Source organism: Brachyhypopomus gauderio, chromosome 15 (assembly GCF_052324685.1).
Source record: "Brachyhypopomus gauderio isolate BG-103 chromosome 15, BGAUD_0.2, whole genome shotgun sequence".
In the NCBI taxonomy this organism is placed as follows: domain Eukaryota; kingdom Metazoa; phylum Chordata; class Actinopteri; order Gymnotiformes; family Hypopomidae; genus Brachyhypopomus; species Brachyhypopomus gauderio.
The window spans coordinates 2,824,103-2,836,909 of NC_135225.1; the positions used below are offsets into that span (position 1 = coordinate 2,824,103).

At 48.7% G+C, this 12,807-nt stretch overlaps 1 protein-coding gene across 5 annotated transcripts; it reads left to right on the top strand.

Moving 5' to 3' along the window:
- The first annotated feature begins 36 nt into the window (after window positions 1-36).
- On the top strand, window positions 37-12,616 carry alms1 (ALMS1 centrosome and basal body associated protein). Of its 5 annotated transcripts, none has more exons than XM_076973976.1 (18): window positions 37-102; window positions 1,489-1,645; window positions 1,755-1,869; window positions 1,957-3,895; window positions 4,002-4,161; window positions 4,817-5,776; window positions 5,888-6,006; window positions 6,389-7,280; window positions 7,411-7,530; window positions 8,761-8,886; window positions 8,983-9,917; window positions 10,192-10,303; window positions 10,637-10,837; window positions 10,973-11,232; window positions 11,417-11,576; window positions 11,718-11,781; window positions 12,071-12,170; window positions 12,364-12,616. In XM_076973976.1, the coding sequence occupies exons 1-18, from the start codon at window positions 52-54 to the stop codon at window positions 12,406-12,408; spliced, it is 6,516 nt and encodes a 2,171-aa protein (XP_076830091.1). In that variant the 5' UTR covers window positions 37-51; the 3' UTR covers window positions 12,409-12,616. The 5 variants fall into 5 exon arrangements, with proteins under 5 accessions (XP_076830091.1, XP_076830095.1, XP_076830092.1 ...); XM_076973980.1 differs by lacking the exon at window positions 37-102 and adding an exon at window positions 622-675; XM_076973977.1 differs by lacking the exon at window positions 37-102 and adding an exon at window positions 682-935 and having other exon boundaries at window positions 12,364-12,615.
- Window positions 12,617-12,807: the final 191 nt, after the last annotated feature.

Below are 12,807 nucleotides of genomic sequence, written 5' to 3' on the forward strand. Positions count from 1 at the left end.
CAACGATGACCGATTATTGGGTTGTTTCTGATCCAAATCTAAACGTGCATCATGTTCGTTGATTTAAATATCCGTTTGGCCTATACAGTGTCATGTAAAAAGGTAATGAGACTTGGTATCCAGTGGTGGAAGCGATAAACAGACGTTTATTGAACAAATGATCCGTCTGTAGAAGTGAAACGTCTGGGGCCTGTTTTACCTTTATTAGTCTTTATTTATTAGAGATGATAAACAGTCATGACATTTCCCGTTATTATCCCGTAATACTCCACACTCTTATGGACTGCTCGGGAAATATACCACTATTCTATAAATGCTTTATTTAGCATCTCTGCACATCTTCAGCTCACGGTGTTTTTTGTTGTTTTGCTTTGGGCTGAGGAAGGACATTTTGTAGAGACCTCTCAGTTAAAATAATATATTTAAATCAGCTACTGTTTTCAGTCATTGTATTTTTAACAAGCGTTCCTTTTAAAAACTCACACCACACTGTATTCTCCAGTATTAATATATTATTATAATTATTATATGAATTTGAGTTAATTAGTATTACTATATTAGACTGTCTCAGTATTATGTATTTTGAAGGTGTTGTTATCGTGACTCTTCACACGTTTGAATTTACCGCGCAAAGTCGCGGGGCAAACGCGTGTTTATCTGAACCAGACGCCCCAGGTTGGCATTAGTTCCCTTCTCCCTTCAGTGCGTATTACGGGTCCATTTGAAGGGAATCTCATGCGGATCTTTATTCTGAAGTCTCCGGTATCACCGAATTTACACCGATCTCCGTGAATCCTGGCGCTGGTGTGCGCATGCGCGGAACACGGAACGTTATTCCCATAGAAACCAGGAGCAGCTAGTTAGCCAGTTAGCCGGCTAGCCCCACAACAATGGCGCTGCCGGTGCGCGGCGGAGACTCGGCGGGTGTTAACGGGGTCGGTGCCGTTTAATATCGCTCTTCTCTAACAGTTCTCCGTGGTTTCGACGTAGTGTCGAGCACCCGCGCCGCGTTATCTGACCCAGCAACAAGTGTGAGCTAGCGACTGTAGCCGAGGTGTGCTAGCGGCTAACGGGCTGATGTCGGTGAGGCGGGTTAGAGTCGCTTCATCGTGTTTAACCGGATTATAACGGATCCATAAACTTTTAATTAGTCTGATCATTGGATTCAGACTTTTTTTAAAGTAGTTTTCGGCGCTGAAAATGTTTTCTATATAACGTTAGTTAACAGTTATTCTTCCACAGCTAGTTTAAGTCATGTTTACTCTGAATGTGCAGATCAAACTAGTCACTTAAGCTCTGATTAAGTTAAACTTATGATAACTGGTATAACTTATGATATGGTCTGGTACATAACACGGTACGTTTTCGTGTTTATTTACGCGTTTAGAAGTTAACCAAGTAAATCACTTCATGTGGTGCACACGAGTCGTGGACGTGTCAGTGATGTGAGGGTTATTGTGTTTGAGATGTTGGTGTATTTGGTTGTAGGGGATGGAGTCACAGGAGCAGATACCTGGTCAACAGTCTTCCAGTCACTTTCTGGATCTAACAGGATACGTGACAACCTTGTCTGAGACTGACTGTCCACACAGTTCTGAAGGACCATCCAGCACACAGGCTGATGGATTTGAATCTTTACAGCTAGGTAAACACATCTCTAACCTTTATCAACAGCAAAAGTCACATTATTATGAAATGCTTCTAAGGGGTTATTTTTTAAATATTTCCCAAAGTCCTGTTCTTCATCTTGGCAGAGTTCCAGGACAGCCGTTTATCACCAACACTGAGGCTGTTTCCCCAGGACAAGCCCTTTATTCTTTCTGAGTCCTCTCTCCTTCATCAGACAGATTCCGAATTTGTTCCCCTGAGGTATTGTATTCTGTAAAATAATAAATAAATAAAAATATATGTTTTTAGTTTAATATAATGTATACTCTTTGTTTGTTTTCTATTAAGGGGATCTCCCGATCTGTCCATTGCTTCTGAGAGGTGCCCTCAATCGTCACACCTGCGTGTAGATGGGGGTTGTGGCCTATCAAACACATCCCATGAACAGGCCTCATTATCCCAGCATCCTCTAGCAGAGACTGCTGTCATGTCGAGGGATGATAATAGCTGCTGCACTCTCTCACAGCACAGCCTGTCATCTGAAGGCCCTTACCAGACAGCTCAGGCTCATGAGGAGCGAGAGAAGCATGTGGACGCTGATGTGGACATAGGAGACACTGCCATGTCCACTTTAAGGGGTGTTTGTGTAGCCAGTAGCAGTGCTGTCTCTCCTGCCTCTGAGGCTGTCCTCGGTCAGACTGGAGCTGTACGAATCCGATCAAATTCCCCCCAGTGTCAGTCTGAAAATGAAGACCTTGAACAAGTCTGTGTGGAAGACCAGCCGCTCAGACCGTCTGGGAGTCGAGAGCAGCCTCAGGGTGGCTCCTCCCCCCTGTCGTCTCGGAGGTATACAGTAGGTAGACTTACCGTGTCATCTTCCACTCGCACATCTGTCCTCTCAAACGTCACCGTGCGCTCCCTGAGTGTGCATTCAGATCACAGTATTGACCCTACCCACAGAGAGCCCCAGACTTGCAGCCACACTGATGCGTCCGTTTCTACAACGGGCAATAGAAACCAAACTGGGAAGACAGACACTTCAAATGCGCCGTGCGATACCCCGGCCAATGGAGGTGTTGTGAGTGTAGCGGGGCTTCAGAGAGCACGGTGGAGCCCAAGTAGTCAGACAGCAGCAGATGGTTCCTTTTTAACTTCTCAGCCCGTGTCTCAATCCACACCTGCAGTGTTACCTGCAAGGTGGGCGGCGGCCTTGACCCCACTGTCTCCCGTGTGTTCCCTTCAAGACACTATGGCTAGTCCGGCCATGTTGACCCTTAGCTCAAATGGTAGTTCCAGACCAGACCAGATGAAAGTACTGAACCTGAGCACCACAGACCCTCAAACCATTACTGGAGGTTCCTTTTACCCCTTGCAGGCTCACACAAAGGCACACGTCCTTCCTGTTACAAACGAGGTGCCCCGTGGCCAAGAAGTCCCTTACACTGAATTACATGAACCTCCCTCTTCCTGTGAGCACACGCCACCTGATCCTCCCACGTCAGACTCTGGCCCGCCAGCATCCGACAGGGAGATTAAAAATCAGACGTCCGTGCACTCTGTAGGCGCAGTCTGTTCCCTTCCCAGCCTCAGCTACCTTCAGAAAATCGATGCTTGGAAGGCTGGTTCCAGCACATCGTTTTATGATCGTGTGGCCTCACAGGGGTTTGACGACATACTTCTTAAAAAGCAAGTGCAGAACTCTGAGTCTGAAGCGCTGAACTGTACTTTACCACAACAACATCTCAGTGGGGTGATGTGTGCGTCAAACATCAGTACGGAGGCCTCTCAGACGGGTGGGGGCCCAGATAGGCGCAGCCATGTGATGGAGGCAGGAGCAGCTTCGACATCTCCACCCACCCATTCCCACTCTTCTCTGGGCACAGTCGTCACTTCCGCCCAGCAGGGTGGAGCTCGCCACAACCCACCTTTTCAGACGGGACACTCCAGTGACTCCTCTCAAGGTCTGGGCCCGACAGGTGCGGACCCGGCACGGCTCACGGGTGGAGTGGGTGACCTCAGCCTGGCTCAAGGGCCCGTAGACGCCACCGTGACACCTTCTCCGTTCCCCAGTCCTGCCAAGATCAGCAACTTGTCCTCAAGCCATAACATGAACAGCACTCTTTCCAGCTCTCAGGGCAGCTGCCATGGTGAGCAGAATTTTAGGGCATCCGTGGGGGTGGCGTCCTCTGTTGTCAGTCTAGAAGTGGACAACTACGCCCCCTATTGGACCTCCAGACCCGGCACCCCACCACAGACGTTTGAGCTCAACATCGACGACAGGATCCCTGTAAGTTAAATGCTGAGGTTGCAAAAGGCTTGACCTTTAAATTTTACTTAAAACTGTTCAAAATGTATTTTGAGTTGCAGTTTTATGACCGTTAATTATTCTGTAGCTATACCTTCATAACTTGGGGATTGATCAGTCGCCTTCAACCATCCTGAATCCATTTACACTCCGTGGACCAATTAGAGAACCTGAGTTCTCTCCTACTGATTTGTGTACGATCAAAGGCTCAGTAGGAACACCCACCAAGAGCACACAGCCATCTGAAGGTAACCAATCAACAATCACGTGTCTGCATAACTAATGAGTTGACTTGACTCATATTTATTTCCTAGGAGAATCATCAGTTTAATGATTGATTTTGAGGGCTGTGAGCTGCTCTGTCTTGTTAAGCATTATTTTACAATGTAGTTTAGGGATCTGTATGGTTTTTCAGCTCCATACCGATCATTAGTTGTGAAGGACATCAATAATTAATACTTGGAGCTGATGTTCATTTTCTGTAAATATGATGTATGTAGTCTGAAAATGTACAAGAATTAAGTGTTAAATTAACAATGTTTAATATTTGGACATTAAAGAAGCGCTTTGAGCTTTAAACTGAAGTTTGCAAAAACAGTAATTAAAAAAGTAATCTTTAAATAGATTAAACTAAATAACTTGAAAAATCCAGTAAAATAAGAATCAGTTCCAGTCTCCAGCATGTCAGTGAAAATGTAGTAATAGTTAGATATGTTGAATGTATTAGACTGATTGACTCTTGAACATGTGCTGCATGATTCAGTAGAAATACCTATCCCAAATGGTTGTGCATACTTTTAACAAATGAAAATGATAATGAAATAAAAAATTACACTTAATGTCTTAAGATATTCAGTAATCTATGTCTATAAGTGTTTTCTGGTCTGTTGCTGTTCTGTACAGGTGACAGTCCTCAGAAGGAGACTTTTTCTAGTTCCAGTATGCTCTCTGCAGATTCCATTGCCTCTTTAACACCAAGGCTTGCGGTTCAGAAACCAGACCGACCAGCTAGTCAGGGGAGTGTCAGGATGGATCGTTGTCAGGCACACACTCCCCCTCAACATCTTTTCCCAACAGACCCATTATCTGTTTCTCATGAATCTGACACACCCCAGCGGGAAGGCAGTTACGGTCAGCTAAGCTCGGTGAGTGCGCCCCCTCATGGCGCCTCGTTGGAAGTCAACGATGGCAACTCTTCTCTGGTGGGTTCTAAGACCCTGCAGGAGATCAGACGTTTACTTGGGAGTGCGGGGAGCCCCGTGTCTGGACACTCTTCTCTGCTTTCGTCCCCTGGATCACACAGTTACTCCGAGAGCAACACCTCCTTCCTGTCACTTAGGCAAAACATGCAAACGTATCATGATGACTCATCTTTGTCGCTTGGTGGGAGGGTCTCCTTGGTGCTGGCTCGCTCTTCCTCAGACTCTGCTTTGAAGGAGAGTTCCTCATCCTCCTATGGACCTCTTCAGCTGTCCAGACGGGCGGATCACGTGACCACAGAGCCTTCGTCTCCCTCTCGGAACACACAGGAAGATCTTAAGTCACGTGATCTTCGAGTTGCCCCAAGAAGGGCGGAGCCTGAGGGCTGTAGTGCAGCAGACCCAGACAAGATGGGCCCGTTGACCCTGCCCGTCACGCAGGGGAATGCGCCTGCTCAGGACGGTGCAGAGAATGCTGGGATTGGCTCACCTGAGAATAGCCCCACCCACAGCCCAGCAGAGGTGGAGCTTGATGTTTTGAGTGACGGCAGCAGTGAAAGTTCAATCGCTGTCAGGGTGGCTAAGCTTCTACACAGCGAGTCGCCCGTCTCTATGATTACCAGCCGGCCGAGTACCTCTGACCCAGAAGAAAGCCGTGCTAGAGGTAAACAGCTTTTGATGGTTACGGTGAGCAATACACAACCAAGCCATGCAGTGCTGTGAAGTAATAATTAATGAAATGAATAATAATTTTCACAATTTCCCTCATTTTAAGAGTGGATCCTCATGAAGGTGTCTGGTCACCAGTGTGAATCCATAGAGCTTAACGCAGAAGATAGGAGGAGAATCGACGAGATCAAACAGGAACTGTTGCTTTACGCCAGGCACAACAAGGTACTACGTGATGTTCAGACACAGAAGAAACCAATAACGTGGTTTTTATTTTTGTTTTATTATTCATCGTTCTGGGAGCAGTGTGTTTCATTTCAAATAAATGGGTAATGAGAAGTTTTGTTTTCTCTGGGATGCTGGCAGACTGCTTCGTGGACAGTACTGACAGTCAGAGGTAAACCTACATATCTGATTAATGTGTGTCAGAGTGATGCTGTGTTGAAGAGGTTTCAACAGCACTGTGTCTACCCCTCTGCTCCCACCGACCTCCCTCCAAATGGAACAACCTGACATGCTCGCTCTCTCTCTCTCTCTCTCTCTCTCTCTCTCTCTCTCTCTCTCTCTCTCTCTCTCTCTCTCTCTCTCTCTCTCTCTCATGTCTCAGTGGAGCTCAGACTCTGAGGGCAGTGCTCAGTCCAGCGTTGACCGTCTCCTCCAACCTGCTGAAGGTCCTGCAGCAGTGCTCAGCAGGTCGCAACTCTCTGACCAGCCGCGGAGAGCCCACCAGATCCCACGGGGCTCCAACGCTGAACTGCACCCAGCCTCTCAGGACAGCCTGGAGACCAGGATCCATCAGATCGCCCTCAGGGAGAGCCCGCCTGCTCCCACGCCACTCGCGTCCATCACCATAGCGAGCGTCCGACGTACGCCCTCCCCCCAGTCCGAAACCCAACGTCTGCGTCTGCATGACGACCCTGCATGTGCGGTCCCAGAGCAAGAATGCAGCCGTAGCCCCACGCACACAGCCGCCAATGAGGGGAGACCGCACAGCCTTGTGGGTAATGGAGGGACAGAGATGGACAGGAAGGGGATAATGGGAGAGGCCAAGAAGGGGAATGGTGAAGACAAACATCAAGACTTGGCTTGTGAAGATGTCCCCAGCAGGCCAGAGACGCCACCAAGTTTGGAGTCTGGTTCAGGTCCCTCTGATCAAGCTCACGTTTCACACGTCCACCTCACCCTCTCACCTAAACCTCAGCAGAACATCACCAAAAGACCTCCGTTACACCACACAAGCAGAATGTGCAGACAGGACATCTTGAAAAGCTCCAGAACCAGTAAAGAAGAGAACACTCCAGTACCCAGTGAGACCAGCTCAAGGAAAGAGAGACAGTCAGGCCAGAACAGCGGAACTGCTGGTGGCTGTTCCCAGATCAGCTCAAGATACACACAGACCTTCACACCCCTCCAGAGACTTGCTGGGCCAGATACACAGACATTCACACCCCTCCAGAGACTTGCTGGGCCAGATAGACCTCCGTTTGTGCACACTGCACGTAAGCAGCATAATTTAAGTTTCATCGAGAGTTTGCTGTGGTTATATTCTCTCTATTCCTGTATTTCTTCTCAGTTGCTCAGGTGAATTGCTACACTTATGCCCTCCCTACCTTTATGTTCCTCCTGTAGCTGTTCCTACCCTGTTACCATATAAACCTCAAGGCAGTTCGGAGCTGTTCTACATGCCACAGACCAACGTGGATCTCTCTCATTTTCACTCTGATAGCAGCATCGAGAGTTCCCACCCTGGTAAGACAGATAGTCATACCTCATCACCACCTCATACACACCTGAGCGTGCGTGCTAACACAGTGAGAGTTGGTCGTTGGCACTGGTGTTCAGAGCACATAATAATAATAATAGGTTACATTTATATAGCGCCTTTTACAAACCCAAGGACGCTTAACATCACGTATATGAGGGGACACACACTGGCAGGGGCAAGAACATGAACATGAATAGTCTTGAATGTAAGAATCAGAATTTTGTAGCTGATTCTGTTGATTGTTAGAGACCGGTGGACGTATCTGGGTCGGCGTGCAATACTGACAGAACGATACAGCTCAAATGTCTCGAGTCCAAGACACGAACACACAAACTCTTCAGTTCAGCAGTAGAGTACGTGAGCATATACGGAAGCTGATAGAACCACAGTGCAACGGCAGATATCCTGATCCAGGACCAGAAAAGGTCCATCAGAAGATCAGATCGTAAAATAAATGAGTCCAGGCAAGCTCTAAACACTAGAACCCAGTCAGTACAGGGCAGTATGTAAACTACCCAGTACAAACAATTTACTGAACAACAGCTTGGCGAGAAGTGGAGGCTAACTCACCACGGCTGAAGTTCACTGGATACGGGAGAGAGGGAGTGAGGAAGATAAAATCCAATAATGCAGGAAAAAATGAACAGAAAATAGTAGAAAAACAATAAAAGGCAGAGAGGAGGCAGCGCCAGGTGTGCACTATGTACCCTCAACCGGAAGAGAACAGGGAAGACATAGTAAGACTCTATGGTGTAACATGTTGTGAAGTGAAAAATGTGATGTTTGGCCTGTGTGCTAATTTACCGCAGTGCTCTTGTGCTGTGTGTTTTCCATGTACAAACCATATAAATGTGCTATTGGTATACTACACAGTAGTGCAGAGTGGTACAGCTCAGTGTTTACAGCTAATGCTCAGTTTGATGGGGTAGTATTCTAGGCATCGGAGAGCACTGTGGTGGGAAATGGTACACAGATCCTTCAGTTCAGCTTGATCTTTTTGTTCCTTCGTTTCATTCTCACTCCTGCTCTTTGACCCCCCCCCCCCTCCCCTCGTGCTCCTGCATTATTCATGGGCGCCTTTGTCTGAGGGAGAGGCGAAGCATGGCTCCATTACAGGCCGAGCTTCACGAGGACGCGCCGTCACCGGCCGGTGCCGTTTGGGGCTCTGCTTTTCTGTTGGGTGCTCCGTTCTCCTCACTGTCGTTTCTCCGTAGGGTCTGATGACGCGTTGCCTCCCCACTTCTCCACGGAGGTGCTGGGCTCCAGAGAGATGGAGGACAGGAACATCACGCCGAGGCACAAGGAAGGTATTTACAGCAGGAAAGCCAACATGAGGAGAGGTGAGAGCTGATCTGTCTGTGGAGACAGACGTTTGAGGTGAAGTGCATTTTTAGGACGTTATTCCTCAGCTCAAACCTTTTCCCTCTCTTGGTCAGATTGGACTCTTCCTGGACGAGACCTCTGTGGCTCTAAGACTACAGCTTCTAACCAAAGCAACGGTACTGGCTCTCTCCATCAGCACACCCTTCCCGTTACTGCTGCAGGCTTGGACACGAATCAAGGGGCCGTATATGGTGTAGAGGAAAAAGAGGAGGAAGTGTTTGTGCCCCTGCACATGGAGGCTGACTACAGCACAGATGACTTCCACCATGGCCACACGGAGCAGACGCATGACTTGACACCAGGTGGGCTCCCTGAGCCAATCAGAGAGGAGGAGCAGGGCGCGAAGCCTCGGAGCCACGCGGTGGAGATTGGCAGCTCCCTGGACCAGTTGTGGCATCGTTTCAGTGAGAGGTGGAGCCTGCAGGAGGATCAGCCTGCCAATAAGGGAGACGTGTCCCTACTGGAGAGGCTGGAGCGCCTGTCCCGCCTCCTGCATAGCTCCTCCTCATTGGCCACGCCTGCCAAAGAGGAGGAGAGAAGCAAGAGCAGGAGGCGGGGCCACGAGCCGAGGCAGATGAAAGGAAAAGAGGAAACCAGGAGAGGAGAGGAGGAGGAGAGGAATGGAGGGAGAGCGATTCCAATAACATCTCAAGGGGATGAGACATCAAGGACCAATCACGCTTTAGAAGAGGACAGGCAGGGGAGTGGTCATCAGTGTCCAGCCGAGAGAGACGAGTCCACCAGCGTCTCTGCGGAGACGACTGGCAGCCAGTCCACCATCGACGTACGGCGCCTGCTCGGAGCTTTCAGACCGCGCCGGGTTGGTAGTGGGCCAGCAGAGGTCACTAGAGGTCAGACTACAAAGACCAGCAGCAGTCTGCTCAGACTCTACAACACCATCAACAAACAGAAAAGAGAGCTGAGCTCTGGCGTCTCTGAACAAACCCTCTCTCCTGACACACAGATCATCAGCACAGATGACTCCACGGTAACGCAGTCTACTAATGTCCGTGTTGGGTCGGAAGAATTGTTGAAAGTCGAAAGGTTGAGATAAATATAGCTATATATGTTATAAAATGTTGGAAATTGTGACTTGTACATCCTTTGTGGTATTAGTTCATTTTGAAGTCTGTTAGGAATATAGTGTTTTTGTGGAAGGATTTAAATTTTGTATGTTACCTCCAGATATGATGGCTATTTATCTCATTTCTGGTTTTTGTGTGTGTGCGTGTGTGTGTGTGTTTGCTTTTCATTTCTCTCAGGCCTCCTCTGGTTCTCTATCCTCCTCAAACATGCATACATTCCCCTTTCAAAGAGCTACCATGCGGACCAAGAGGTCAAAGGTCAAACAGGTCAGCAGAGGCATACAAGCAGGTCAGTTGTCCAGGAATATTCCAGTGTTTTTCAGCAGTTTGGTGACATGAGGGGTCAGACGGGGATCAGATGCAAGTTTGTAGCTACACTGTGTTTGAGATAAATGGCAATAGGCCGGCAGTAAAACAACAGTAACATTCTCCTCTGGGCGAGTAATGGAAACCTGTCGCCCCCTGCAGGAGAGGGCTGTGTTTGCATGTTCTGCCAAACCAGGGAACCAGCTCTTTGGTTTGCTGGCCAATACACACATTGTCTTTATAAAGCCAGCAGTTGATGCATTATTTACAATAGAAAGATTGTGGTATTAAGCGGCTGCATGGTTTTGTTTTTCAGGAGATCTGGAGATTGTGGTGAACGGCACTCGCAGACACACGCGTGATGTGGGCACCACCTTCCCCTCGCCAGGCTGTGGCAGAGGGACCAGGGCTCCTCCTCTAGCCTACGCACCGCAGCAGAGCAGTTACCCAACACCCAGAGGGGCCGTGCTGGGCAGGGGGGGTCTCCACAAGAGCAACCAGACCAGCTACCCAGATGGTTAGCTTGTGCGGCGTGTGGGGGGGGGGGGGTTGTGGGGGTCAGGTGTGGGATTCCTGCATCATGGTGCCCACTCCTGGTACCCACTCATGCTCACACACTCTTGTTTTTCCTCCGTGGTTCTGTGTTTGTCAGGGGTGTCGTGGTTTGTATCTGCTGACGAGCTGAAGCGGACAGCGCGGAAGGAGAACGACCCCCACGCCGAGGCGGTGTTGCCCCCGGGCCCTGCCTGGTTCCAGCCCTACAGCAGGACCCGCCCCTGGAGAGAGGCGCAGAGGGAACCGCTCAGAGAGCGTCACATCCAGGGGGAGCAAGAGACGACCCCTGACCCTGAAGCCCCAGCAGAGACCACCAGCAGCAGCAAGACCTCCGCCCTCATCCCCCTCTCGCTGCGGGTGGGTGCATGTTTGCTTGTGTGTGGATATGTACATTGACTTGTGGGGTTAGGGCTAGGGTTTCTTTTTTTTCTTTCTCCTCTCTTCTGATTGTAGATTTGTATTTTGTTTCAGGCTCTTTAGGCGCAGTATTTAAATTGTGGTCTTTGTATTTTGCAAGTGTGTTAAAGGCCTTTGTGTGCAGGAGGCTCTGGAGTTGCGTCGGCCGGAGTTTGTGTCCCGTTCCCGAGAGCGTATGAAGAGGTTGTGCCTGGTGGTGGAGGAGAGGAAGATGCAGGCCGTCTTCAACCGCGAGAGAGACGAGCTCTTCAGCCACCCTGCTCCCGCTCAGCTGCCCTCAGCAGGTGGGTGTAGACACTTTACTTCCACAGAGGGGATCTCGGACAACACGTAGACATTGGTCGCGTGTTGACGCCGTAGTCGCTCTTCCGCATGGGCTGTGTGAGTTGTGACTCTCCTGAGATGATCACTTCCTCCATCCTCAGCTCCTGCTCCTCTGCCCAGTAAACGAGTCATTCCAGTGAGGGAGATGGTGCGCAGGTCCAAGCGGTAAGTTCTGACTTCTCCATCAGCTCTCCGCATCGTTGTGGGCCTGAGCCTGTATTTGTTGTAGTTTGCCTTCTGTGTATGCTCAGTGGGGTAGAAGAGAAGGCACACAATCAGAGAAAAGACGTGAGGTAGGTGCATGTGTCTGCCTGCCTGTCTGTCTGTCTGTGTCTGTGTGTGTGCCTTCTGAGGAAAACGTATGCTTTCTGTTAGGTCAGGTGTAGTTAACTGTGTATGTGTGTGCAACGAAAGAAGAGAGGATATGAAGGGGTGTGTGTGTGTGACCCATCAGGGTTTATTCCCAACTCCCTGAAGTTAAGAAGAGGAGAGAGGATGAGAGGAGGAAGGCTGAATACAGCACGTACCGCCTCAACGCACAACTCTTCAACAAGGTGCTCTTCTCTAATCTTTAGCCTTGATGGCTTATGTTGGAGGAGGACTAGCAAAGTAACTGCCTGTTTCCTGTGAATGACAATAAAAATCTTGAATGTTATTCTTTTACTTGACATGCACAGTAGTTAAACACTTCAGATGTTTTGTGACGTTCTTGTTAAAGCTCATGTGTTGGTATGTTTTCTCCTACAGAAAGTTACCAACCGTGTGCTAGGAAGAAGGACCCCTTGGCAGTAACCTCGGACTACAGCAGCTCCTGTATGAAATGGCAGAGTTGCTTTTCACCTCTACAGCCTTATCATGATCACATTAATTCATTAGATCAGTGTGTCACTGTCACCACAGGTGGTATGATGGAATGTGTAAGGACAAGATTAATTTATAATACAGTCTTTATTCTCTTAATGTTTTACAGTTTTTAATAAAAAATAACCTTTAGTAGTTGTTAAGTGTTTTATTTCTGCCAAAAGAAATAGTAGTTTGTATAAAGTTCTGTACAGATGCTCCACCCTACAGCCGCTTCAAGATGCAGTCAGAGCTGAGTGCTTTCGACCATCAGGGAAACAATAAATATCCCAATGTCGATCAAAATATTCTTGCTCTCTGCTGAACAGTCCTGCCCCCCCAAAAAATCTC